The 22343-nt window shown below is 48.4% G+C and overlaps 8 protein-coding genes across 8 annotated transcripts; 4 read left to right on the top strand and 4 right to left on the bottom strand.

Annotated features, from left to right (window-relative positions):
• Positions 1-1558: 1558 nt before the first annotated feature.
• Positions 1559-2522, bottom strand: BO87DRAFT_440624 (uncharacterized protein). Its single transcript, XM_025627966.1, has 2 exons — positions 1859-2522; positions 1559-1807 (listed from the first exon to the last, which is right to left on the bottom strand). Exon 1 carries the CDS (start codon positions 2317-2319, stop codon positions 1930-1932), a length of 390 nt encoding a protein of 129 aa, XP_025477552.1. The 5' UTR covers positions 2320-2522; the 3' UTR covers positions 1559-1807; positions 1859-1929.
• A 341-nt stretch (positions 2523-2863) lies between these two features.
• Positions 2864-4203, top strand: BO87DRAFT_313457 (protein kinase; the record flags this gene model as incomplete). Its single annotated transcript, XM_025619619.1, has 2 exons — positions 2864-3386; positions 3443-4203. The coding sequence occupies 2 exons, from the start codon at positions 2864-2866 to the stop codon at positions 4201-4203; spliced, it is 1284 nt and encodes a 427-aa protein (XP_025477551.1).
• A 1235-nt stretch (positions 4204-5438) lies between these two features.
• Positions 5439-6945, top strand: BO87DRAFT_440621 (proline oxidase Put1; the record flags this gene model as incomplete). The annotated part of the gene is made up of 2 exons (XM_025627965.1): positions 5439-6064; positions 6144-6945. 2 exons carry the CDS (start codon positions 5439-5441, stop codon positions 6943-6945), a joined length of 1428 nt encoding a protein of 475 aa, XP_025477550.1.
• Positions 6946-7399: 454 nt separating this feature from the next.
• BO87DRAFT_417516 (pyrroline-5-carboxylate reductase family protein) lies at positions 7400-8538 on the top strand (the record flags this gene model as incomplete). The annotated part of the gene is made up of 2 exons (XM_025626821.1): positions 7400-7576; positions 7634-8538. The coding sequence occupies exons 1-2, from the start codon at positions 7537-7539 to the stop codon at positions 8536-8538; spliced, it is 945 nt and encodes a 314-aa protein (XP_025477549.1). The 5' UTR covers positions 7400-7536.
• A 639-nt stretch (positions 8539-9177) lies between these two features.
• BO87DRAFT_398722 (cAMP-dependent protein kinase) lies at positions 9178-10817 on the bottom strand (the record flags this gene model as incomplete). The annotated part of the gene is made up of 6 exons (XM_025625386.1): positions 9178-9272; positions 9320-9429; positions 9491-10182; positions 10288-10412; positions 10482-10574; positions 10640-10817. 6 exons carry the CDS (start codon positions 10815-10817, stop codon positions 9178-9180), a joined length of 1293 nt encoding a protein of 430 aa, XP_025477548.1.
• A 476-nt stretch (positions 10818-11293) lies between these two features.
• BO87DRAFT_363172 (V-type proton ATPase proteolipid subunit) lies at positions 11294-12756 on the bottom strand. The gene is made up of 8 exons (XM_025621668.1): positions 12454-12756; positions 12361-12378; positions 12289-12301; positions 12137-12219; positions 11956-12068; positions 11808-11892; positions 11662-11747; positions 11294-11611 (listed from the first exon to the last, which is right to left on the bottom strand). Exons 1-8 carry the CDS (start codon positions 12499-12501, stop codon positions 11569-11571), a joined length of 489 nt encoding a protein of 162 aa, XP_025477547.1. The 5' UTR covers positions 12502-12756; the 3' UTR covers positions 11294-11568.
• A 695-nt stretch (positions 12757-13451) lies between these two features.
• On the top strand, positions 13452-17604 carry rom2 (putative Rho guanyl nucleotide exchange factor (Rom2)). The gene is made up of 4 exons (XM_025617876.1): positions 13452-16276; positions 16338-16768; positions 16825-17256; positions 17310-17604. The coding sequence occupies exons 1-4, from the start codon at positions 13618-13620 to the stop codon at positions 17385-17387; spliced, it is 3600 nt and encodes a 1199-aa protein (XP_025477546.1). The 5' UTR covers positions 13452-13617; the 3' UTR covers positions 17388-17604.
• A 749-nt stretch (positions 17605-18353) lies between these two features.
• Positions 18354-21546, bottom strand: BO87DRAFT_417513 (uncharacterized protein; the record flags this gene model as incomplete). Its single annotated transcript, XM_025626820.1, has 4 exons — positions 18354-20117; positions 20151-20912; positions 20974-21189; positions 21337-21546. 4 exons carry the CDS (start codon positions 21544-21546, stop codon positions 18354-18356), a joined length of 2952 nt encoding a protein of 983 aa, XP_025477545.1.
• Between the last annotated feature and the right edge of the window lie 797 nt (positions 21547-22343).

Below are 22343 nucleotides of genomic sequence, written 5' to 3'. Positions count from 1 at the left end.
ATCACAGATATAAGAGAAAAGAAGATCTGGCCCGCTGGGCTCATGTCAGAGAATATAACCTATAATAAATAACTTAGTTTATTTTAAATCCTACATGAGCTTTGAGACTATGTCCATTATCTTATTTAGATAATTATATCTACCTGGGTTAGCAGAGAAGCCCCGTATTAATAATTAGAAGAATACTCCAGAGTTTTTTATATTATTATTAAAGCCGTCAAAAGTTATTCAAGCCTGGAATAGTCTGCCTATATTTATATTCATGTCTGTAGCACCCATTGTTCTACGTCAGATTAATAATATAATTATTATAATATAAATAGAATAAGCTTATATATCTTTCTAGGAGGACTTCAGTTGTAAGACTACCTGCATGGATACTAAAAATAATAATATACCATCTAGTCCTTCTAGATCAGAAAGCAGCATAATAAAAGAGTGGTATGGTTGTAGCTTGTAATGCCACCATCTATATTAGCCTACACTATTCCTAAATACAAAAATTATAGTTTTATAGTGTCAAAATCAGCATGCTATATCTGAAAGAAGATTTAAGATAATTAAAAGAGGATGATCAGATGATTGTCGGCCCTTTCTAGTATTTTAGCTGACTGCACTGCGACGGAGAATGGATAAGTCCGATTCCGGTATTTTCAGCAATACAGGGTGCTCTACTGTTCAGTCACCATACTTCTCCATCAGGCATCCATCATATATATTTATTCGATTTTGGCGGCGAAGCAAACCATCAGTGAGATCATAACCTACCAGAATATAGAAGGTAATTTCTATCCTCAGAAATTCACATCCAGTATTCTTTACTTAGCTCTGAGGTGCTGCATTATTATCTTTATATTACAGCCTTCATCCCTTCTATATCCTGGCATTACAATAATATTTTACGCTTGCCAGGATAACTTGGAGCTTACATAAACTCATTATTTATACTTAAAATATAACAATCTTAACTAATAGATTGGTACTAACAGTTAACTTATTCTCATTTAACCAGTATTCTATCTTTTATGTATACTATAAGATGAGCTCTGGATTGCAGAATACAGATTAGAGATCACAAAGAAGGTCTCTGACAACCCTATTCACAGCTCTTTCACCACACATCATACGCATTAGTGGCCACCAAAACTGTCGGCTTTGTTCGCGACCCCTTTTTATCTTTTTTTTTTATTCTTTTTTTTTTTTTTTTTTTCTCCTTGGCAGTCTAAAATGGCTGAAAAGAAATTAATTAATATAGAAGAGAACAAAATAAACCCAGATAGGCCAGTCAGATACATCCTTATACCATCCTTATACCTACATCCTTAGTGCTAAGCTAATATCAAGGATCAGACTATCTATAATATATAGAAACCAGCAGATGGGCTATTTAAGGGTGAATCTATTATAAAATAGATAATATTCATGTCGAACAGTGAAAATTGCGCTGGATTTATAAGAGTTATTAATAGAAAAGCAGGATATACAAGTGATATTCTAAGAAAGTTCTATGTTCCTCCAGGCCACAGCTATGAAATCTTAGAGTACAAGATTATGTTCACTCGAGCCTGAGATTTATTATTTTAAACTTATGGATGGTCTCCATCAGCAGTTTGCAATTTACTCTAATATTACAAGAACTATCTTCATCCTCACTAGTGGGTATAAAGATGGTCATGCAGCTTGTCATATTCCCTTCTTACACCTCTTCTTTTTTTCCATTGATTACTTGTATATATCTCTTCTTGCATTACTTAGAGGAAATATGGAATGTTTTCTCGTCAAACTAGCGAGTACGCGAATTAAATATCTGTAATATTTAGATTCAGCAGCTTTACATGAAACAGAGCAGCACGCTCACTTACGTCTTAATTCACGCTGTGGGAATAGGGACTGCATGAAATTGATATAATAATAGTTTCCAGTAAAATCCTATTCTGCAGCTGTTGACTCAAGGAACTTTTGCGCTTTCGACTCTAGTCGGAACTGGTACTCTTCATAGTTCTCAAGACAGACCAGAGAATTCAGTACAGCTTGAAAGCTCGTCTTGCCACACTCTGTTAGGGTGACCACTAACACCGTGGCGAAGAAAAGATGGTCACTGACGTCTTGAAGCTCTTTGTAGGCACCACAGGCGCGAGTCTTCCGCCATACCGTTACTGAAGTCTTAGAACACTCTCGATGGTCTTCCCAAACAAACCGGAGACGACCACTTTTCGGGACTTTCTGGTCTTCGCGACTTAGCCCTCCCTTTTTCAATTCTAGGATCTTGGTATTGATCTTGTGAATTATGTCAGCCTGTGGAGTTGCAACTAAATCCATGACATCTATTGACCTCCACTGCTGATGAGATAGGGCAAAATTACCGGGCGATTTTGAGTACGATACGGAATGAAATCCAGTGAGGTAAAACCAGATGATATGAATTGAAATAGAGTGAGGTGAGGTGGAATTTAAGATGCAATGTCGCTGTTACCCCTCACGAAAGAACCATTGCACTAAAAGCAGGGATGTGCCAACTTGTAAGGCTGACCGGCGAGGCGAGGAAGGCTGTACTTGGTTTGGTTGGTGGTTGATTGATTACATTTAATTACATTACACCTCACTACATTCCGCCACAAGTTTTTGACGTTGCCCCCTTGGAGGAAGCTTGTCCACTCACTATTGTCTGACCAAGTCATGAAAGCGACTAAATATACTGCAGAGTAATGTATAATTTGATAAAATGAACCTCCTGGGCATCAGCGTCCTCAAAAGGCCACATTTCGTTACTTTTCCGGGATTATCAGGGAGATTCCCTTTCACACGCTCCCTCTGCTTGGATTCGCGCCGCCCAACGAAAACAACCCCGGCTCAGCACCATTCTATGTCTACTCGAAACCGCTCCAGCCACCTAAAACCCCTGGTGTATCAGTGGCAAGAAGGCGTTGAAGATCTCGAAGGCTACCGCCCAGGTGGCTATCACCCCGTTCACATTGGCGATAAATACCTCAACGGTCGTTACGAGGTCATCCACAAGCTAGGTTACGGTACCTACTCAACTGTTTGGCTTGCCGAAGATCATCTAGAGGCGAGGTACGTCGCGTTGAAGATCCTTATCGCTGCTACCCACAAAGGGTGCTCGGAAAGCAAAGTGCTCCACGCATTGAGCTCTGCGAAAGCAGATCATCGTGGCCGCGCCTATGTTCCATCATTGATGGACGAGTTCACGATTGATGGGCCAAATGGCTGCCACCTATGTATTGTGAGCGAAGCGGTCGGGTGTAGCGTTGCGCAGTCAAAGGAAGCTAGCATAACTTGGAAGTTTCCCGTCAACGTCGCTCGAGCTATATCCGCTCAGCTTCTACTAGGTTTGGACTATATTCATTCATGTGGTGTGGTTCATGGTGGTAAGTCGATCTTCGTCCCTATCCCCATCTATGGCAAGACTACTGATACGCGCCAGATCTGCATTCGAACAATATCCTCTTCAAGACTCCCTCTCTCGAAGGACTGACGATCGAGGAGCTTTACAACCGCTTGGGAGACCCTCAGAAATTGCCTGTTGAGCGACTTGACAAATGTCCAACTGGTCCAGAGGCTCCACGGTATTGCGTCTTGCCTGCGATGATGTTCCAGTCAAGTGAGGATGTTGTCGATGCTCAGGTTATTATCTCGGACTTTGGCGAGGCTTTCTTTCAGGACCAAGAGCGCAAAGACTTACATACCCCTATACTACTTCTTCCACCAGAATTTTTCTTCCATGAGAGGCTAGGTCAGGCCGTTGATGTATGGACTCTTGGTTGTACCCTCTATGGAGTCCTTGGCGAACGTCCTCTCTTTGAGGGTTTCATGCCAGACGAGGACCATACCATCGCAGAAATGATTAGTACTTTAGGGCATCTTCCGAAGCGATGGTGGGATCGATGGCAACGAAGGACGGACTTTTTCCTTGAGGATGGATCATGGAAGACGGATACGACTCGAAATCATGCTCCATATTCCCGGCCTTTGGCCGAACGTCTGCGCATTATGGGACGGGGAGAAGATCCTTTGACGTGCGAGTTCAGCCCGCCAGAGATGAAAGCTCTTGAAGGATTGTTGAGAGCGATGCTGACTTATCAGCCTTCAGAGCGCATCATTATGAGAGCTGCGGTGAACTCAGAATGGATGGAGGGATGGGGTTTGCCAGCGATGAGAAAGACTGGCGTCAATAGTAATATGTGAAAGAGTTGCTTTTTTTCGGTTATCGTTGAGAGAGGGTGCCTTTGGCCTTGAGTATTGATTTGTTGGACCCTCCAAGAGAGCAAATACATTTCTGAAAGCTCTGCAAAGTAATGAATGATGCTGTATTTGGGATGTCTAGACATGTTTATATCGTCACGAGTCTCGGATTAGCAAGGGCAGAATGTCTCATCACACACCTGCCTGCCTGTTCACGTTATGGTTTCAAAACCAGTGATGCGGTGAACACAACAAATTAGCTACATTCTCTTTGCAGTCACTTTATTTTTTGCTGACGATAAGGTAGTAGAGATCGATCAGTCAAACTTTGTCATTGCTAGATGACATGGGAACGCAGATTCTAGTCTTTGGTGGGCAATGGATCCGGAGACCCGCAGTGAGACTTAGAGGATGATGACAGCAAAAAGCAGTAACTAAGCAGCGGAAGCTACTACTTAGTACTATTATGACATTTTTCACGCATGACGGCTCACAGGAAGGGTCGGTCTTGTCTGATTCGTGGTCAATCAGTCGCCTGATAGCTCGTCGACTTCCCGCTGTATACTACCAAAGTCCCTTCATTAGCCTCATTAAGCATACCATGGCAATGAGTGTGGCCGGCCTTTCCATATACGCACTGCTTCCATATTCACTCTTGTTGGTCTTCACAATCAGAGCGCTGATCAAGCCTAAGATAGAAGGTGGTCATGGCAAGATATCGATAACTATGTCCAACTCGAACATCTCCCGAACCCTGAGATCAGAACGCCGTTTCTCTCAAGAGAAGCTTGTAGACCTCGCTTAGACAAGATGAAAGTAACAGGCACCCGTGTGTCTCGCACATCCAACACTATTGACACGGTAGGGCTACCGGATCCAAGTCTACCCCTCACTCAACAAGCATCAATCCAAGGACGGTCGAAGCCTAGCCATTATTTTGCCGATGGAACCGCCAGACACGTCAATTAGATTCATTTAGAGACGAATGGGAGCGTAATTTAGCATTGATACATGAGTAAGAGTAATACTGATAGGACCGGTGATTCAGGGGGCACCAATGAGCGGTATCGCCCTGTTCCAAGTGGTCATCTTATCAGCTCCCAAGGCATGCTTATCCCTATCATTGAGGGGACGAATGCACCCCGCAGCTTGCGATCCAAGGTATAAAGATGTCTCCCCCTATGCCATCAATTCCTTCATCTTCCAGATCTCTTTCATCTTTTCAACTTTCACATACCATGTCCAACCTCCTGTGCAGGACACCGGTTGGCCAACGGGCACGGACCAGTGTCCTTACAAGGCCTACTCTAGTCCTCCAATCTCTCCGATATTGTGCTACAGGGACTACTTTCGAGAAAGTCCCCAGTATCTCCTCCTCTGTAGCTAAGACACAAGCTCCAGAGAAACCCTCTTCTGCACCACCTCATTCTGTCCTGCCTACCAAGACTCTGCTGCGGTCTCTCCTCGTGACCACCATCTCCTCCCACCAAGCCCTCCTGGTTCCTTGTCTATCTATTCTATCTTTCCTTACCAAGCCCCGTGGTGTCTTGCTAGATGTGGACCGCAATCCTCTCATCCATTGGTTCCTCAAGAAGACATTCTACGACCACTTCTGTGCGGGGGAAAAGGAGAGCCAAGTCCGGGATAAGATCCGCCAAATCAAAAGTACAGGACTACGTGGAGTTATTTTGACCTACGCGCGGGAGACAGTGCAGGATTCCAGCACGAACCAAACCCAATTCGCTCACAGCCAGGTATCCCAAAAGGCAACCGACACAGAGTCATGCGAGTTCATCGCCGCCTGGCGGGAGGGTTACCTGAAGACCGTGGACATGCTTGGCGAAGGTGACTTCCTTGCCCCAAAGTAAGTCGATCCCCCATAGTCCAGGGACTCTTTTACCCGATTTGAGAGTCAATCAGTGGATGCTGATCCTTATTATTAGGCTCACTGGGGCCGGACCCAAAGTCACAGAGGCCTTCGCCTCCGGACAACCCGTCCCCACGCAAATGGTCGAGGCCCTGGATGAAGTGTGCCAACGGGTAGTCGAGAAGAACGCCCGTCTCCTCATGGACGCTGAGCAGCACTCCTTCCTCCAAGGAATCCACAACCTCACATTGGACATGATGCGCAAGCACAACCGAAACGGCAAGGCAGTAGTGTACAACACATACCAGGCTTACCTCAAAAGTACGCCGAGCACGATAGCGTCACACATGGAGATAGCAGACAGGGAAGGATTTACGTTTGGATTGAAGCTGGTGCGGGGAGCGTACATGAGATCGGACCCGAGACAGCTCATCCACGATACGAAGCAAGATACCGATATCGCATACAACTCCATCGTGCGGGGCGTCTTGCAGCAGCGTTATCAGGGTTTCGGAGAATCCGGACGCAGGTTTCCCACCACGGATTTGTTTTTGGCTACGCATAATATTGAGAGTGCTGTGGCGGCGCATGAGCTGCACCAGGCTCGCTTACAGGCGGGGCTTCCTACTGGCCGAGTGGAGTTCGGACAGCTGCTGGGGATGGCGGATGGCGTTAGTTTCGGGCTGTTGCAGTTGAAAGATCAGAACAGTGTGGCCCCTGGTGTGTACAAGTGCTTGACTTGGGGTAGTATGGGAGAGTGTCTGGGTTATTTGGTGCGGAGAGCAGCGGAAAATAAGGATGCGGTTTCACGCACTATGGCTGAGCATTTGGCGCTTAAGGCGGAGGTGAGAAGGCGAGTTAGGGCTTTCTTTGGGTAGTTTGTTTAGCTATGTGTATGGAGTATGACCCTGAATGAATGAATGCAATTATGGTATCTATTCATATCTCCAATTAAACCAATTACCCCTCCATGAGTGTCTACATCATCCTTGTAAATCTGCAATATCAGGATATCTTTCCCAACCATGGCATCTGTAGCCGATGCAAGGTGGTCATCCAAGGATACATAGTTACAACTGTAATCAAGTGAGCTGCAACTGATAATCTCGACCGTTATCGGCCGGTGAGCACCCAACTAGGTTTTACTAGGGCATACGCTGAAGTGCAGTTAGAATAGCCGCCAGCTTGCAGTGCGACCCACCGATATCCGAGTGGATCTGGATATACTTCGATTACACTTTGGAGTCAATTGATGCAATGAGGGGTAGTAAAGATGAGGGGTGTTGTCGTGCCTTCATTCCTCCCATGTCTTTTGTTTCTTTTTTCTTCAACTCAAACAGTCAATCTTAATCCTTCTCGTGACACTTAATACCCTAGAATATCACACACACTACCATCTACCTGCAATACATCCATCCATCCATCCATCCCATCAAATCAAACCAACAACAACTACAACTACATCCAAAATGTCTACACCAGAAAACACCCTCGCCATTCTCGGCTGCGGTACATCCCCCCTTCCCTACCCACCATATACATCCATCTACTAACACTACATCCCAGGAAAAATGGGCATCGCCATCCTCAACGGCCTCCTAACCGCCCAACCCACCACAGAATCGACCACCAACACCCCCCTCCCAACTTCCTTCATCGCCACCGTCCGCTCCCCCTCCTCCCTCAACGCCCTCCAATCCCAATTCCACTCCCACCTCACCACCACCCTAACCATCCGCCCCTCTACGGAAAACCACCTCGCCATCTCCTCCGCCAACACCATCATCCTCGCCTGCGATCCCACCGACATCCCCTCCCTTCTCACCAACCCAGGCACAAAATCCGCTCTCTGCAGTCCCACTCCCACCCCAAAACTCCTCATCAGCATCGCCGCCGGCTGGACCGTCTCCTCCCTTCGCAATCTCCTCTCCAACCCACAAAACCTCTATGTTGTCCGCGCCCTGCCCAACATCTGCGCTACCATCTCGCAGTCCATCACAGCGATCGAGCTCCCCTCTGAAGAGTTGCAAGCGGACGCAGAGACTCGTGTGCCGGAGGGGTTGATTTCCCTAACGGAGGGGATCTTCAACAAGATAGGACGCACGGTGCAGGTGCGGCCGGATCAGATGGATACGTTCACGGTACTGGGGGGATCCACGCCTGCGTTTCTGGCGGTGTTTGTGGAGGCGTTGGTGGATGGGGGGGTCGCGATGGGGTTGGGGAGGGAGGAAGCGAGGGTGACGGTTGCGCAGGTGTTGAGGGGTACGGGGGATTTGTTGCTTGGTGGGGAGCATCCGGCGTTGTTGAAGGAGAGGGGGACTTCTCCTGGGGGGTGTACTATGGGTGGGTTGTGTGTGTTGGAGGAAGGGGGGTTTAGGGGTCTCGTGGGGAGGGCGGTTAGGGAGGGGGTTATGGTGGCGGAGGGGATGGGGAGGGGGGTGTGGTTGGTTAATGGGACGGGGAGGAAGTAGATCATACTAGTATATATTCTGATAATTGATGGAGAGGGTGCGGTGTATGTTCAGGTGTTAACATGTTGTATTCAAGTTGTAGTAGGCAACGTTGTACTATGTACCCAATTGTATGTCTCGCAGTGTCATCCAGACAAAAAGTACAGAAGTGAAGTAATATCAACCGGGCCCTCCTTTCGCCAAAGTTTTAGTAGCATCCCCTGGGACCCGTTAAAGGTGGACAGAAAGCATGTGCAAGAAACCAGACATCGTTACTCATTATCGTCACTGAATATATTTTTGACTGGTCCGCTGATAAGAGGAACTGGCGGGATGGGTGTAAGCAGCATTTCCTCCTGAGAGTGCTGTGAGTAGCTGGCTTGTGTTCGATGAATCCCCGCGCTGTAGGTGTAAATGACCGGCTCGCCAATCTGGAACGCTCAAGAATAGAAAGGAATGTAGTAAGAAGCACATCATGCTTAGAAGATTAGGGACAACTGAAGTATTTATCGATAACAAGGCTCGTTGCAGGATCCGAGAGTGAAGTCATGATGACTTCTCTTCATAGCGTTCTCGCAAGTGTCAGTTTCCGGTCGGGATTTGTAGCCCGCTTCATGTCGAGAAGCCACATCGGATATGGCAGAAGCATGCAGCTAGACATCACGCGCGATATTGTGGTGCGTCGCAGGACGCAGTAGATAGTATAGTACGGGCGTAGAGCTCTTCGCTGAAGACTAAGACAAGTGCCGTAATCGCTGCAAGGCTTCGCGGGGTGTATTGCGAGCAAGGCAAAGTCTGCCACCATAGACGGCTTCAAGCCTGTCATGGTAGGGTGGAGGATATATGGTAGATGTCACCAGCGGTTGCACTTGGAACGCATGTGCGGTCGTCGCCGGGACGACAAAGAGTGGCCTGACATAAGAGCATTCAAAAGCGGCTAAGCGATCAAAAATCAGCAAAAAGTGCCTCGTACTTGTCTCTCAAATCATCAGTGTAAAGACTCTGATTCTTCACATCCGGATCTGGATATTCTTCAAAGTTTCCAGTGTCCGCAGGATGATCGACTCGAGGGATGATGGGTCCCTTGATGCGGCGGTAGAACAGGTCATCCCAGTTGATGTCTTCGAAAAAGGGATGCGTCTTGACTCGGGCTGAGCCCCCGGAGATGTAGCCCAACCGCTCAGTCGGGTTGGTCTTGCACAGCAACGATATGATGTTCTGGGCTGCGGGCGACATGTTCTGAGGATAACGTATGTGACCCTCGACGATCTGCTCGTATATGCGCATCGGGTTTTGGTCCCAGAATGGCGGCTGTCCCACAAGGAACTCGTATATTAGGATACCTAGAGCCCACCAGTCTACGGCAAGGCCGTGGCCGCTGTTATGAATGACTTCCGGGGCGAGATACTCAGGAGTACCACACAGAGTATAGGTCTCATGGTCGCCAACCTGTTTTGCGAACCCAAAGTCGACTAGCTTGATATGACCCTCGGCATCAAGCAGGATATTCTCCGGCTTAAGGTCTCGATAAACAACTCCCTCCACGTCATGGAGAAACTCGATGGTTAACGCTATCTCGGCCGCGTAGAATTTGGATGTATTCTCGTTGAAGCGTCGCGCGCGTCGTAGGTAGCTGAATATCTCGCCTCCAGGGCAATAGTCCAACTATGACGACATTAGTCTTCCATCGCCATGATGCCATAGGTTTCACTGCTCGGGTTGAGGATTGGTCGCGCGTGATAGGAATACAGATGAACCTAGGCTTCATACCAACATATATAGATTCTGATCATCGGAAAAGGAGGCAATCAACGTCGTGATGAAGGGATGGCCGGAAACATCTGCGAGAGTCTTCCGTTCGTTGCGGACATGCTCGACTTGCTTCAGCTTGATCACTATCAAATTTCGAAACAGAATCGGTTAGCCAGGTGCTGTTGCTGCAGTATGCATCGCCAACTACATACCATCTGCCTTTCGGAGTATCTTGAGAGCGTAAACCCTGTTCTTGCGTTGCCTTTCGTCGTTCAACTTCACTAACCACACCCGAGCGAATGTGCCTGGGCACAAGAATCGCCGCCGTCAGACACTGGCTAGGTTGCGCAAGCGACGAAGCGAAGCTTACCTGTGCCCAGTGTCTTCAACAGTGCGAAGTCATTGACGTTCAACCGACGAGTCGATATCCCCAGCTGTTTCTCTTCGGCACGACCAGCGATAACGAACGGACTCAGTCGACGCTGATGAGGCGGTCGGACTGAAGCCACTATCTCCTTTTCCCTCTCGTGAATATCTTCCGACCCCATCTTGAACTGGCTAGTTGGGACTGAGAATCTTTGCATGTCGTTAGCGCATCGATGGTTTTGGTGACCCAGAGGGATCCTGTCGCGGAGGACCGCGGGGAGGGGGAAAGGTGTGGGGAGAAAAACAAGGAGTCGCTGGGGTAGCAATTGGGCGAGTACCGGGTCCCTTAAAGCTGGTAGAGAAATGCAGGCGAGTTATTATCGCACATAGAGATTGATCAGGGGAACGGCAACGGCGCGGGGATTCGCAAGAGGATTTTGCGGGATGGAAGAGCTTTGATGAGGCCGGTCTGGCTCTCATCCAGCCGGCGGCGCTACGGGAAAGAAGAGACTCTGACGTTACCGGCCGGCGGGGCAGCCACGGGCCTGTGTGTTCGAGTCCCCCGTCGGTCACCAGCCATCCCCTCGCTGCTCAGCGGTTGCGATCTTCTTTTCAACTAAAAAATGGATCTAAATCCAGGAATAGAAAGATAGAGAGGGATATAATGACATTTCAAGTAACGTATATGCTATTTCAACACTCCAGCAATGTACTAGTACAAGACACCAGACCTCCCCGGACGAAAGGCATCAATACCAGTGCCAGCGCCAACGACTGAGTGGTCCCTAGACAATAAGCAGAATTGCTGCTTCTTGATCGCAATCTGGCTGCACTCATCTGTACAGCAGTATTCCTATAGGGGACAAAAATACGTCCATGGTGGACATGAGTGGCCAAGAACCGGGAACACCAAGCGCAACATGCAGAACCCGCTCAGCCAGAGCTTTTGGAGTTGAGAATCAAGCCAACAATCAATCTATGAGTGTAAGTGTGGTATCTTGACTGCTCCAGTGGATGTGTACTTACCCGTAGAGACCAAGAACCTCGCCAAAAATCAAGATAAGAATCATACCGACATAAACACGAGATTGTTGCATGTACGCACGAACACCCTGTATCCATATTAGCACCTGCGCACTTCCATCCAGACACTCCTCGCAATGACTGCTTACCGCATCTCCGACAACACCAATAGTATAACCGGCAGCCACGCCTGCGAGGCCAACCGACAACCCCGCAGCAAGGTGCATGAAGCCACTTCCAAGACAATATCATGAGACTACTTTGTATATAAGTGGAGGCGGAAATCGGGAAACGTACGTGTAAAGGCTCATATGCTTGTTCGGGGGAGGATCCATGTCACCGGCGATGAGGACCGAGATGACGAGGCCGTAAACTGCGATAATACCGGACATGACAACGGGAATCAAGGACTGCACAAGTTAGTACAATCATGACAATGCGGGAGATGCGACAAAAAGCTGGAATAGATCCAACATACCTTCATGATCAGGTCCGGCCTGAAGGTTCCCACTCCGGAGATACCAATTCCTGACTTCGCCGTTCCGTATGCGGCTCCCATTGCTAGATGAAGTGAGCTGGTATATTCCCGTAACAATCAATCAATACCCCCAGCTTTGCGAGTCGACATACATCCGAAGATCATCTTTGGAGAGGTGGTTAGTGTGTGGTGATCGGAACGGGTGGCGTGTAGTTGATACTCACAGCTGCCGCAATACCTGCCTGTTTTTGGTGAGTTAGCAAGCGATACATGTCGCGTGAAACTTTCACAATCAAGACCGTGAGGGAGCAACTTACGAAGGAGAAGAACGGAGCGAACTTGGGGGAGAACTCGCTGTCCGCCATGATGACCGAATCCACCCAGGAAGCACGAGGATCAGGAGTGAGAGCAATGGAAGGGGGGGGAGGAAGAAGAAGAAAAGGAAAGGAACAAAGAAGCGGAGAAGCAAGAGCCTGGATAGGTGAGACGAATCCTGGGCCAAAGCAGAAGAAATCCGAATTACTATCGTCTCCAGACGTCTGTCGGAAGCAGCCAGCTGGATAAACACGATAGCTTTGGCAGGTCGGCGGAATGAGAGGTTGACCGAAGTAGTCCGCCCGGGCCACCGTATAGGAGAAGGTGGCCTATCCGGGTTAGGAGTGACATGTGCCTGTTCGACCCAACAACCCCCGTGCTCTTCCTTCTCCTAGACTCTCCTACACGGCCGCCGGTCCCATTCTTCACCAACTTCCCTGGCAATCATAATTACTGACACCTGCCTACTTACTCCCACTAATCCACTACTGCCCTCCCTCCCTCTCTCTCCCCACTCTCTACCTTCAACTCTCTCTCCCTCTATAACCTTAAAAACAACTTTCCTTCCCCCCTCCTCCTCCTCCACCCACCCATCTTGCCTGGCCTTACCCCCTCAGATTCTTTTCTCTCCCTCTTCCCCAGGCACGCCACCCCCAGTCTTGATCGACCGATCCCGCCCGAGGGAGCATGCTGAGGTTATGAACTTGCAGGGGCCCTGGCTTGCCGTTGCGCTCAAGGCTCCTAGCGCACTTGGATCGTTAACACACCACGCGGTCTCGACACCCTCCCCAGACTTCCAAATCGCACCAACACTGGACCTCCCAAAGGCATGATACATCGAGGGGGCTTTTGTGTGTAGAGGCTTTTCTTCTCCTATTCGAATTTTATTCTTGTCTTATTTTACTCTTGATTCCGCTTATAAATTATCGCCCCGTGGAGTATCTCATTTTCTTTTTTCCCACCCGCGCTCTCCTCCTCCTCCTTACTCCACGATTCGAAACGATCTCCTCGCGACGCTCTGCACGCTCTCTACGACCAGATTCGATACCCTCCCTTTCTCCCACCTTCACCTCACCCTCTTCTCGCCTCGTGTGATTCACCTTCTTGCCACCTTTCACCGAGATATTCCCCAGAGCGAGGAGTAAAGAGGGGGCTACGTACACACCATGGCCGATTTAGGGGGTCAGCAAGGCCGGAACTACCGGCCTTACGGGCATCCCTCCGCTTTTCAACGTGATGCTGCATTCTCCGAGATTTTCGGCCGAGCACCGGGACGCTCGCAGACGATGACCTCCCAGACTCCTCAGTTCTCCCAAGATCGGGCCCATACCATGTCTTCACACGTGCCCCATCCGCAAATGCAGAGGGGTCCGCCACCACCCGCGCGCCAGATGCAGAATGGATACCCCCCGGGCCCCCCCAACGGTTATTATCAATCGTACGGCGGAAGCGCAGCTACAATGACCTCCCAGCACCCTTCCCAGAATCCTCCACGACCCTATCCCGGACGCTCTGCTTACCCTCAGCCGCAGAGGCTTGATTCGAGACCGAACCACGGGCCACAATATCCGGATGCAAAGGGTTATGCTCGACCAGTGCCCCACCCTGCCCTGAACTCCGACGCTTACAGATCAAGGTCAATGGCGAGGTTGGGAGGGCCACCGATATATCAGCCACCATCCAGTGGCTTCAACCATACCTCTGCAACCTATTCCCGCCAACAGCCCTATAATGCAGGCGCCGCCCCCATGACACCTCAGGGACGTGTGGTTCCGGAGAGGAATCAGAACGAGCGCTCCATGTCATTGACCACCTACTCCACTGACCGCGACCACGCTCATACAACACAAACTGGACGGGTCATTCCTCCCAGGCGACAGCCTTCCGGCCCTAGTCCACCCCCGGAAGCCTCCTCGTACCCAGCGGATGTGATTAACGCGTATGATGTTAACGGAAAGTCTCGTCCCCCAAGCGATGGCTCCATGAACTCCCGCACCATGTCCATGGCATCCACCGTTGTTCCGGACCGTACTATGAGCATGCAAAGCCAAATTGCTCCGAAGCCCAGTAACACGTCGACTCTTGTCCAAAGCAATTCCCGTCGGAGTAAGGTGCCGCTAGTTTACCCAGCCCTGCTTTCGAGAGTGGCCGATGTCTTCCGTGAGAGGATTACGCTCGCTGAACGGCAAAAGAACGGACTGTCGTATCAGAATGCGTTCTCCGGTGCGGAGGCGGTCGACCTGATCGCCTACATCATCAAGACCATGGATCGCAATCTGGCTCTGCTGTTGGGACGCGCTTTGGATGCGCAGAAGTTCTTCCACGATGTGACATATGACCACCGTCTGCGAGATGCTCCCGGTGAGCTTTACCAGTTCAAGGAAACCATGGGAGAGGAAGCACCCAGTTCGGAGGTAAATGGAGTGTTCACGCTGTTGACTGAATGCTACTCGCCGACTTGCACTCGCGACAGCTTATGCTACTCGATTGCTTGTCCCAGGAGGTTAGAACAGCAAGCTAGACTGAACCTCAAGCCGCAGCCGGGACTCCGCTCGTCTGCCTCCAAGGGCAGTTTGCACGGTGATGACGACGATAACGATAATCAGAAATTGTGGATCAACATGGTTCCTAAGGAGATTTCTGATGGCATTGACGACCGCGAGAAGAAACGTCAGGAGATCATTTTCGAGATCATGTACACCGAGCGCGATTTCGTCAAGGACCTCGAGTATCTACGAGACTTCTGGATGAGGCCATTGCGTTCGGCAGGCAATGCTAATCTTTCGCCAATCCCTGAGCACCGACGGGAGAAATTCATTCGCACGGTATTCGGAAATTGCTTGGAAGTCTTGAAGGTCAACGGCGGATTGTGTGAGGCTCTGAACGCACGCCAGAAGGAGAACCACGTCGTCAAGACAGTCGGTGATATCTTCTTGCAGCACGTGCCACGCTTTGACCCATTCATCAAGTACGGTGCAAACCAACTCTACGGAAAGTACGAGTTCGAGAAAGAAAAGGCATCAAACTCGGCTTTTGCGAGATTCGTTGAGGAAACAGAACGTCTCAAAGAGTCACGGAAGCTGGAGTTGAACGGTTACTTGACCAAGCCAACCACTCGTCTGGCAAGGTACCCCTTGCTTCTGGAGCAGGTTGCCAAGAACACGGCGGACGATAATCCTGACAAGCAAGACATTCCCAAGGCCATCAAGCTCATCAAAGATTTCCTGTCTCGCGTCAATGCTGAGAGTGGAAGGGCTGAGAACCATTTCAACCTTGTGCAGCTCAATTCAGCTTTGAAGTTTCCCCCGGGCGAATATGTCGATCTGAAGCTGACGGAAGAGAACCGTCAAATGCTGACGAAGATGGCTTTCAAGAAAACGCCAACTGACAGTTCTGAAGTTACTGCATACCTTTTCGATCATGCGGTTCTCCTGGTGAGAATCAAGATCGTGAACAAGCGGGAGGAGTACCGAGTATATCGGAAGCCCATCCCTCTCGAGCTTCTGGTCATTGCTCAAATGGACGAGGTGATTCCCAGGGTTGGTGTCGCTAAGAGGCCCTCTTCTAGTCTGCTCTCCAACAAGGCTGCTGCAAATCCGCCCACGACTAAAGATGGCCTGCCCATCACTTTCAGGCATCTTGGTAAGGGGGGTTATGAGCAGACTCTATACGCCACTTCTCCTACGCAAAGAAGGAAATTCATCGAAATGGTAGAAGAGCAACAGAGGAAACTTAGGGAGCGGAACAGCAACTTCTACAATAAAACCGTCCTTTGCGAGAAGTTCTTTACCTCTGTCAACAGGGTAAATTGCCTTGTTCCAGTTGGTATGTTATTACTCAGCTCCTATTATAGCTTTCGATGATATGGCTAATGACTTTTCGGCAGACGGTGGCAGAAAGCTCGTGTATGGTACAGACAGCGGCATTTACTTGTCTGAGCGTTGGCCTAAGGATAAATCGGCTAGACCTAGACGAGTCCTTGACGTGAGCCAGGTTACGCAAATGGACACTTTGGAAGAGTATCAACTACTCTTAGTCCTGTCGAATAAGACGCTCTCGTCTTACCCAATGGAGGCTTTGGAGATTAGTGAAAGTCAGAATACAGTCGCAAAGCGACCCAAGAAGATCCAGGGACATGCGAACTTCTTCAAGGCCGGTATCGGACTGGGCCGTCATTTGGTGTGCTCTGTTAAGACTTCGGCTCTGTCGACGACCATCAAGGTTTACGAACCCATGGATAATCTGGCTAAAGGCAAGAAGAAGTCTGCGGTCAGCAAGATGTTCCAGAGTGGCCAGGATAGTCTGAAGCTCTTCAAGGTGCGTCCACTTTCTGTCTGTGTCCTCATGGTTAGCATTTCTAACATTCAGAGCAGGAATTTTACATCCCCGCCGAATCGTCGTCGATACATTTCCTCCGTTCCACACTTTGCGTTGGCTGTGCACGTGGTTTCGAAGTTGTCAGTCTGGAAACGACCGAGACGCAGTCACTCTTGGATCAGGCCGACACCTCACTCGACTTCGTTGCACGCAAAGAGAACGTCAAGCCGATCCATATCGAGCGTATGAATGGAGAGTTCCTGCTTAATTACAGCGACTTTTCTTTCTTTGTCAACCGCAATGGTTGGCGCGCACGCCCGGATTGGAAGATCTCATGGGAAGGCAACCCTAACGCTTTTGCCCTCTCTTATCCTTACATTCTTGCTTTCGAACCAAACTTCATTGAGATTCGACACATTGAGACGAGTGAATTGGTCCATATCATGACCGGAAAGAACATCCGCATGTTGCATTCTTCCACGCGCGAGGTAAGTCGTCTCCAATCACGTGATCTCCACCTGCAGCACTAACCACTGTCCAGATTCTGTATGCCTACGAAGATGAATCGGGCGAGGACGTGGTAGCCAGCTTGGATTTCTGGAACAAGCCGCAACACTAGGCCCGCTGAAATAAGAAGAAAGAGAGGGGAATACGAGAAATAACTCATGCACATTGACTGCCTTTGACTGCACTTTAGAATGGCCCTATGATGGTCGCAAAGCGCATATATCCACTGCATATTTTTTTTCTTTGAAGCTCAGTTTTCGCTGACCTTTGCGGCCACTTTGACTTATTGAGCTGAACCGAGGATCTTCTTTTTATAATACCTCCATGTTGTCACTTCGATCTGTCTGTATCAGGTCAGCCTGATCAAATTATCTTTGTACAATGAAGCGCATCCATACCACATGCTTATCCAATCACTATTATCCAATTGGTTGTTAGACTGCGACTATAGATTCTAACTAGTCATGGCTCGAGCCTGGAATGCCACCTCACCCATCACGGGCTCACTACCTAATCACCTACTGCGCTCTAGACTGTCACCTGAGTTATTCCTGGCCCTTAGGTGACCCGATCACATGGTCCACTCTGGTCTGGCAACCCAATAGCAGTATATGCGTCCCTCCATAGATACTATTACTTTTATACCCGAAGTCCATCCACATGATCCCTGGAGAATGGCGAAATTCGAAAACACTCAGCGGGACATTTGTGTTTCGAGTATCTTGTACAGGTGGATCTCATATCTATGTATACTATGTTCGAGCTCGTATGCAGAGCAGTCAAGTAGATAACACCACATCTTATCCTAGTAGTACTAAGGCTTCCTAAGTCCGTGGATTTAATCTCAGATGGGTAGACAAATCGTCTATACAGTTCAATGGCCTCTATACATGCAGATTTTTATAGCCTTCGTGGTTTTAGGCTTTGAGAGCCTTCATGCTGGACGTCTCTAGGGTCTATATTCCTGATTATTTATTGAGAATGGGTCACTTATATCTTTCTAAACAAGCAGGATCTTCCTGGTAATTTTCTACCAAAACGGCTGCTACAGGCTCCAATGAGTAGCATTTGTAGATTGTTATACTATTATCTCACTCTGGTCTTCTTCGCCCAATTCATCCGATGACAGCGAACTTTCCGAGCTTTCCGAACTGTCTGACCTCTCTGCACTTTCCGAAATCTCTGGGACTTCTGGACTTTCGGTGACCGTCGTCTGAAGGCTTCTTTTTGGCTGCAAAATTTCCAGGATCTTTGCTCCGCATCGAGTATTCTCCGCTGCTGCTTCAAGTACTTCCTCCGTCACTGGAACTTTTTTCCCTCTCTGTTGAAAGAGTAACTCCATGATATGATGTCCACACCACTTATTTCCTGTTGCTTTCTTAACCACTTCCTCAGTCACTGGAAGTCTTTCTCCTTTCTGTTGGATGAGGATCTCCATAACTTTATGTCCACTGTCCTCATTCTCTGCTGCTGCCTTGACCACTTCTTCAGTCACTGGAAGTTTATCTCCTTTCTGTTGGAAGAGGAATTCCATAAGTGCAGGTCCACTGCCCTCATTCTGTGCTGCTGTCTTGACCACTTCCTCACTCATATGAATCCTTTTCCCTTCTTGTTGGAAGAGTATTTCCAGCATTATGTCCCCAGATATTTCATTCCTTGCCGCTGCCTTAACCACTTCCTCAGAGATTGAAAGGCTTCCCTCTGCATGCTGAAATAGTAATGCCAGGATTTTATCCCCAGACCTTATATTTCCTGCCGCTACCTTAATCACCTCCTCAGACATTGAAAGGCTTCCCTCTGCGTACTGAAAGAGTACTTCCAGGATTCTATCCCCATGCATCTCATTTCCTGCCGCTACCTTAATCACCTCCTCAGAGATTGGAATACTTTTCTCTCCATATTGAAGGAGTAATTCCAGGGACTCATTCCCAGTAACACATCCTGCTGCTGCCTTAACCACTTCCTCAGAGACTGGAAGGCTTTCCTCTCCTTGCTCAATAAGTAATCTCAGAAGCCTCACGTGCCTTGCTACTGCTGCCTTAAGCAGTGCCTCAGAAACTGGAACTTTTCTATCGCAGCATTCAAGGAGATAATGTATATTGTCGTATCCCCACTTATAATTCTTCATTGCGTTTATAATCACATCTTCAGACACCGGGAGATTTTGGCCACGATGGTGAACGATAATCTTTAGAATCTCGAACCCATAAATTGAGCGGTTTCCTGCTGCCGCTTTGAGTACTTCTCCAGATATTGGAATGGCTTCCCCTTCTGCTTTGAGGAGGAGCTTTAATATCTTGGTTGCCTTTATTCCAGTATTCCCTGCCGCTGCCTTGACCACCTCTTCGGAAATCGGGAAGAACTCTCCACGGTGGCGATAGATAGTCTTCATAACCTGATCTCCATGCTTTCCAGAGTTCCCTGCTGCTGCCTCGACCACTTCTTCAGAGATGGGAAGACTGGACCCTTGAAGCTGAAAAAGGAGCTCCATGATTTTATAGCCACATGGTCCATCATTCTCTGCCACTGCCGTGACCATTTCCTCGGAGATTGACAGATCGTCTTGCTCACTTGAAAAGAGGCTTTGCATGCTCGTGTCAGGAAAACGTCGAATATTCTTTGCGGAAGCCTTAGTCAACCGTGAAGCAATTGAATCATCTGTACCACTCAAAACGAGCAAGTGCGCTATATCCTCATATTCTGGCTTTTTTAAGGCCAATGCTCCCATGGCAACGCCTGCCATGATTCGGGTAATATTGTTTCGTCTATATTCCGCCTCCAAGGACTGTTCTTGATAGGCTGGGGCCATATCAAGGAGCTCTGCTTCACGCCAAGACTCAACCTCAGTATCATCGTTCAGAGGATATCTTCACACCAATAGGGCCTCATGGGATCCACCCGGTGTATGCCATTCCTGACCTGTTCCTTCCAAGGACTCTCTAAGGCGGTTTTTGCAAAGGGTTACGGCGGGAGTGATTATCCTGAGATGATCGTTGCAAAGCCTAATGATACTTGGCCTCGAAGCCCCTTGCAGAAGGAAAACGACATCCCCAGGACTAAAGACCTGTGCAAAAAAAGTTTGAAGTTCCCAACCAGCTTCCCATTGGCTTTCATAACCGAACAACCGGGCTGTGTCATTCAGGTACACTTTCACTTTCTGCTGGCCGAAGTCTGATACGTGTTTCACCGAGCAAATATGGCCTAGAGCCCAACCCAAGCCTCTGATAATCACTATATCTGATCCAGGCCATGTTTTCACAGAGCATTCTGGGAAAATGTGATTGATAACTTGCCTGAACACATGATCCCAGGGAAAGGCATAATTTGGCGTTAGAGCTGGTGTCGGAGGTTCGGCACTTAAACCTAGAAGTGCATAAATTTTATCATGCTTCTCAGTAGCATTGTGGTAGCAGTACATGCCAACGAGCTCCCCAATAGTAAGAGTTCCTTGTGATCCAAACTCAAATTTTGGCCGGACAAGCGCCCGCTTGATAAGAAACGCGATTGGGCCTATCATTTCTTGATAATCCAGAGGACGACCCAATCTCTTCAGACCTTCGCAGAAGGCATGTTCATTTATCTGTGCAAAGCCACACATGATATAGATATGTCGTGCGACGCCAACTTCCTGAAGTACCTAATATGATTATCAGGTGACACTTCTTTGATAGTGGAATGTGTGAGAAGTATTATCTTACCCAAATACGACGAAACCAAGCTCTTCGAAACAGATCCACGCATAATTTTCCACACCCCTCAATATCAATATCTTGTCCTTCCGCCAGGCACTGGAGTCCTTCAAGCGCTTTATCACCATCTTCATAAGCCTCTTCAAGCCAAACAGTGACATGTTGGGCCTGTGCATATATCGTCCGCATAAGTGGGATCTGCTCGGTCTTCTCGTTCAGATCATCCTGGTTGATGCATATCGCATCAACCTACAGTATTCTCTCAAGCTGCCGATTCCGGAGACGTGACAGCGCAAGATAGAGGTTCTCCGTTACGGGGAATACGTAATTGTTCAATTTGATGGTTCGAGATTTCGTGTTACATCCCCATACGTAGGAAAGTGCCTCGTAGAGGTGCGAATCCGCGCCGCTGCCTGATGTTAAGTCATAGTTGAAGAGTTCGCATTCAATTTCCGTATCATTATCTTTATTCGGCAGAAGGCGTATCATGCGAGTAGTTGAATGTGGGGATTCTAACGGGACCTCTGTGTAGGTAAAGGCAGGTCCTGTCAGATCAGAGTTGCACTCTAGTCCTGGAGACATGGTGCGATCCAAGTCTCTCATGCGATGTTCAGTGAAGATTGTATGGATCTTATGTGGACGCGCTAAGAAGGAGATCAGAGACAATATATCGCATCTGTCTGAAGCGCAGACGGAGAGATATGTCCCAACGCCTTGACCACTGTAGCAGCGTAAGAGAATGGAGATGGATTCGGGGGGGTGGGCTTTTCTTTGGCCATTAGCTACAGGCGCGCCAACTCACAAGTGGAAGGTGCATGGCGCTGAGTTGGTGCGGCTGAATGGCGAGGTACACTGAGACCGATCGATGCTAACAACATTACTAATCTCCATGAGATTATTCTCACTCCTCTTAGACAGATGGGAAGATGTATAGTGGAATTATGGACCGTAATTTCGGTTCTTATCTCTCCCCGTTTGATGTCTCTATACCCAGTATACCGTGACTAAGTCATGATCGTTCCCATCTAGTTTGGCATACAACTGCTATACACAATTATACGGAGTAGAGAGCAAGGAAAGGACTGGGAATTGCTTTTTCTGACATAAAAAAAGAAACAATATACACCCTCTGTCTGTCGATGTTATAGGCGGAATGATTGTCTGCCAGCATCTACCCAGGTCAGTTCATACAGCTAACTCGGGCAAGGTCAGTATGTGAGGATAGATAATATACTGGGGACTAAGTACTATAGATCAGTAGTATACTGAGTACATATTATGACCATCCATGATTGACTGCATTGAAGTGGGTCTTATTGCTAGTAGATATATATTTTAGCAATCTAAACGTCTTGGATCATGTTACTATCTCTCAGCAT

Source organism: Aspergillus neoniger, assembly GCF_003184625.1.
Source record: "Aspergillus neoniger CBS 115656 unplaced genomic scaffold BO87scaffold_25, whole genome shotgun sequence".
Lineage (NCBI taxonomy): Eukaryota > Fungi > Ascomycota > Eurotiomycetes > Eurotiales > Aspergillaceae > Aspergillus > Aspergillus neoniger.
This window is presented reverse-complemented; position numbering and strand designations above follow the sequence as displayed.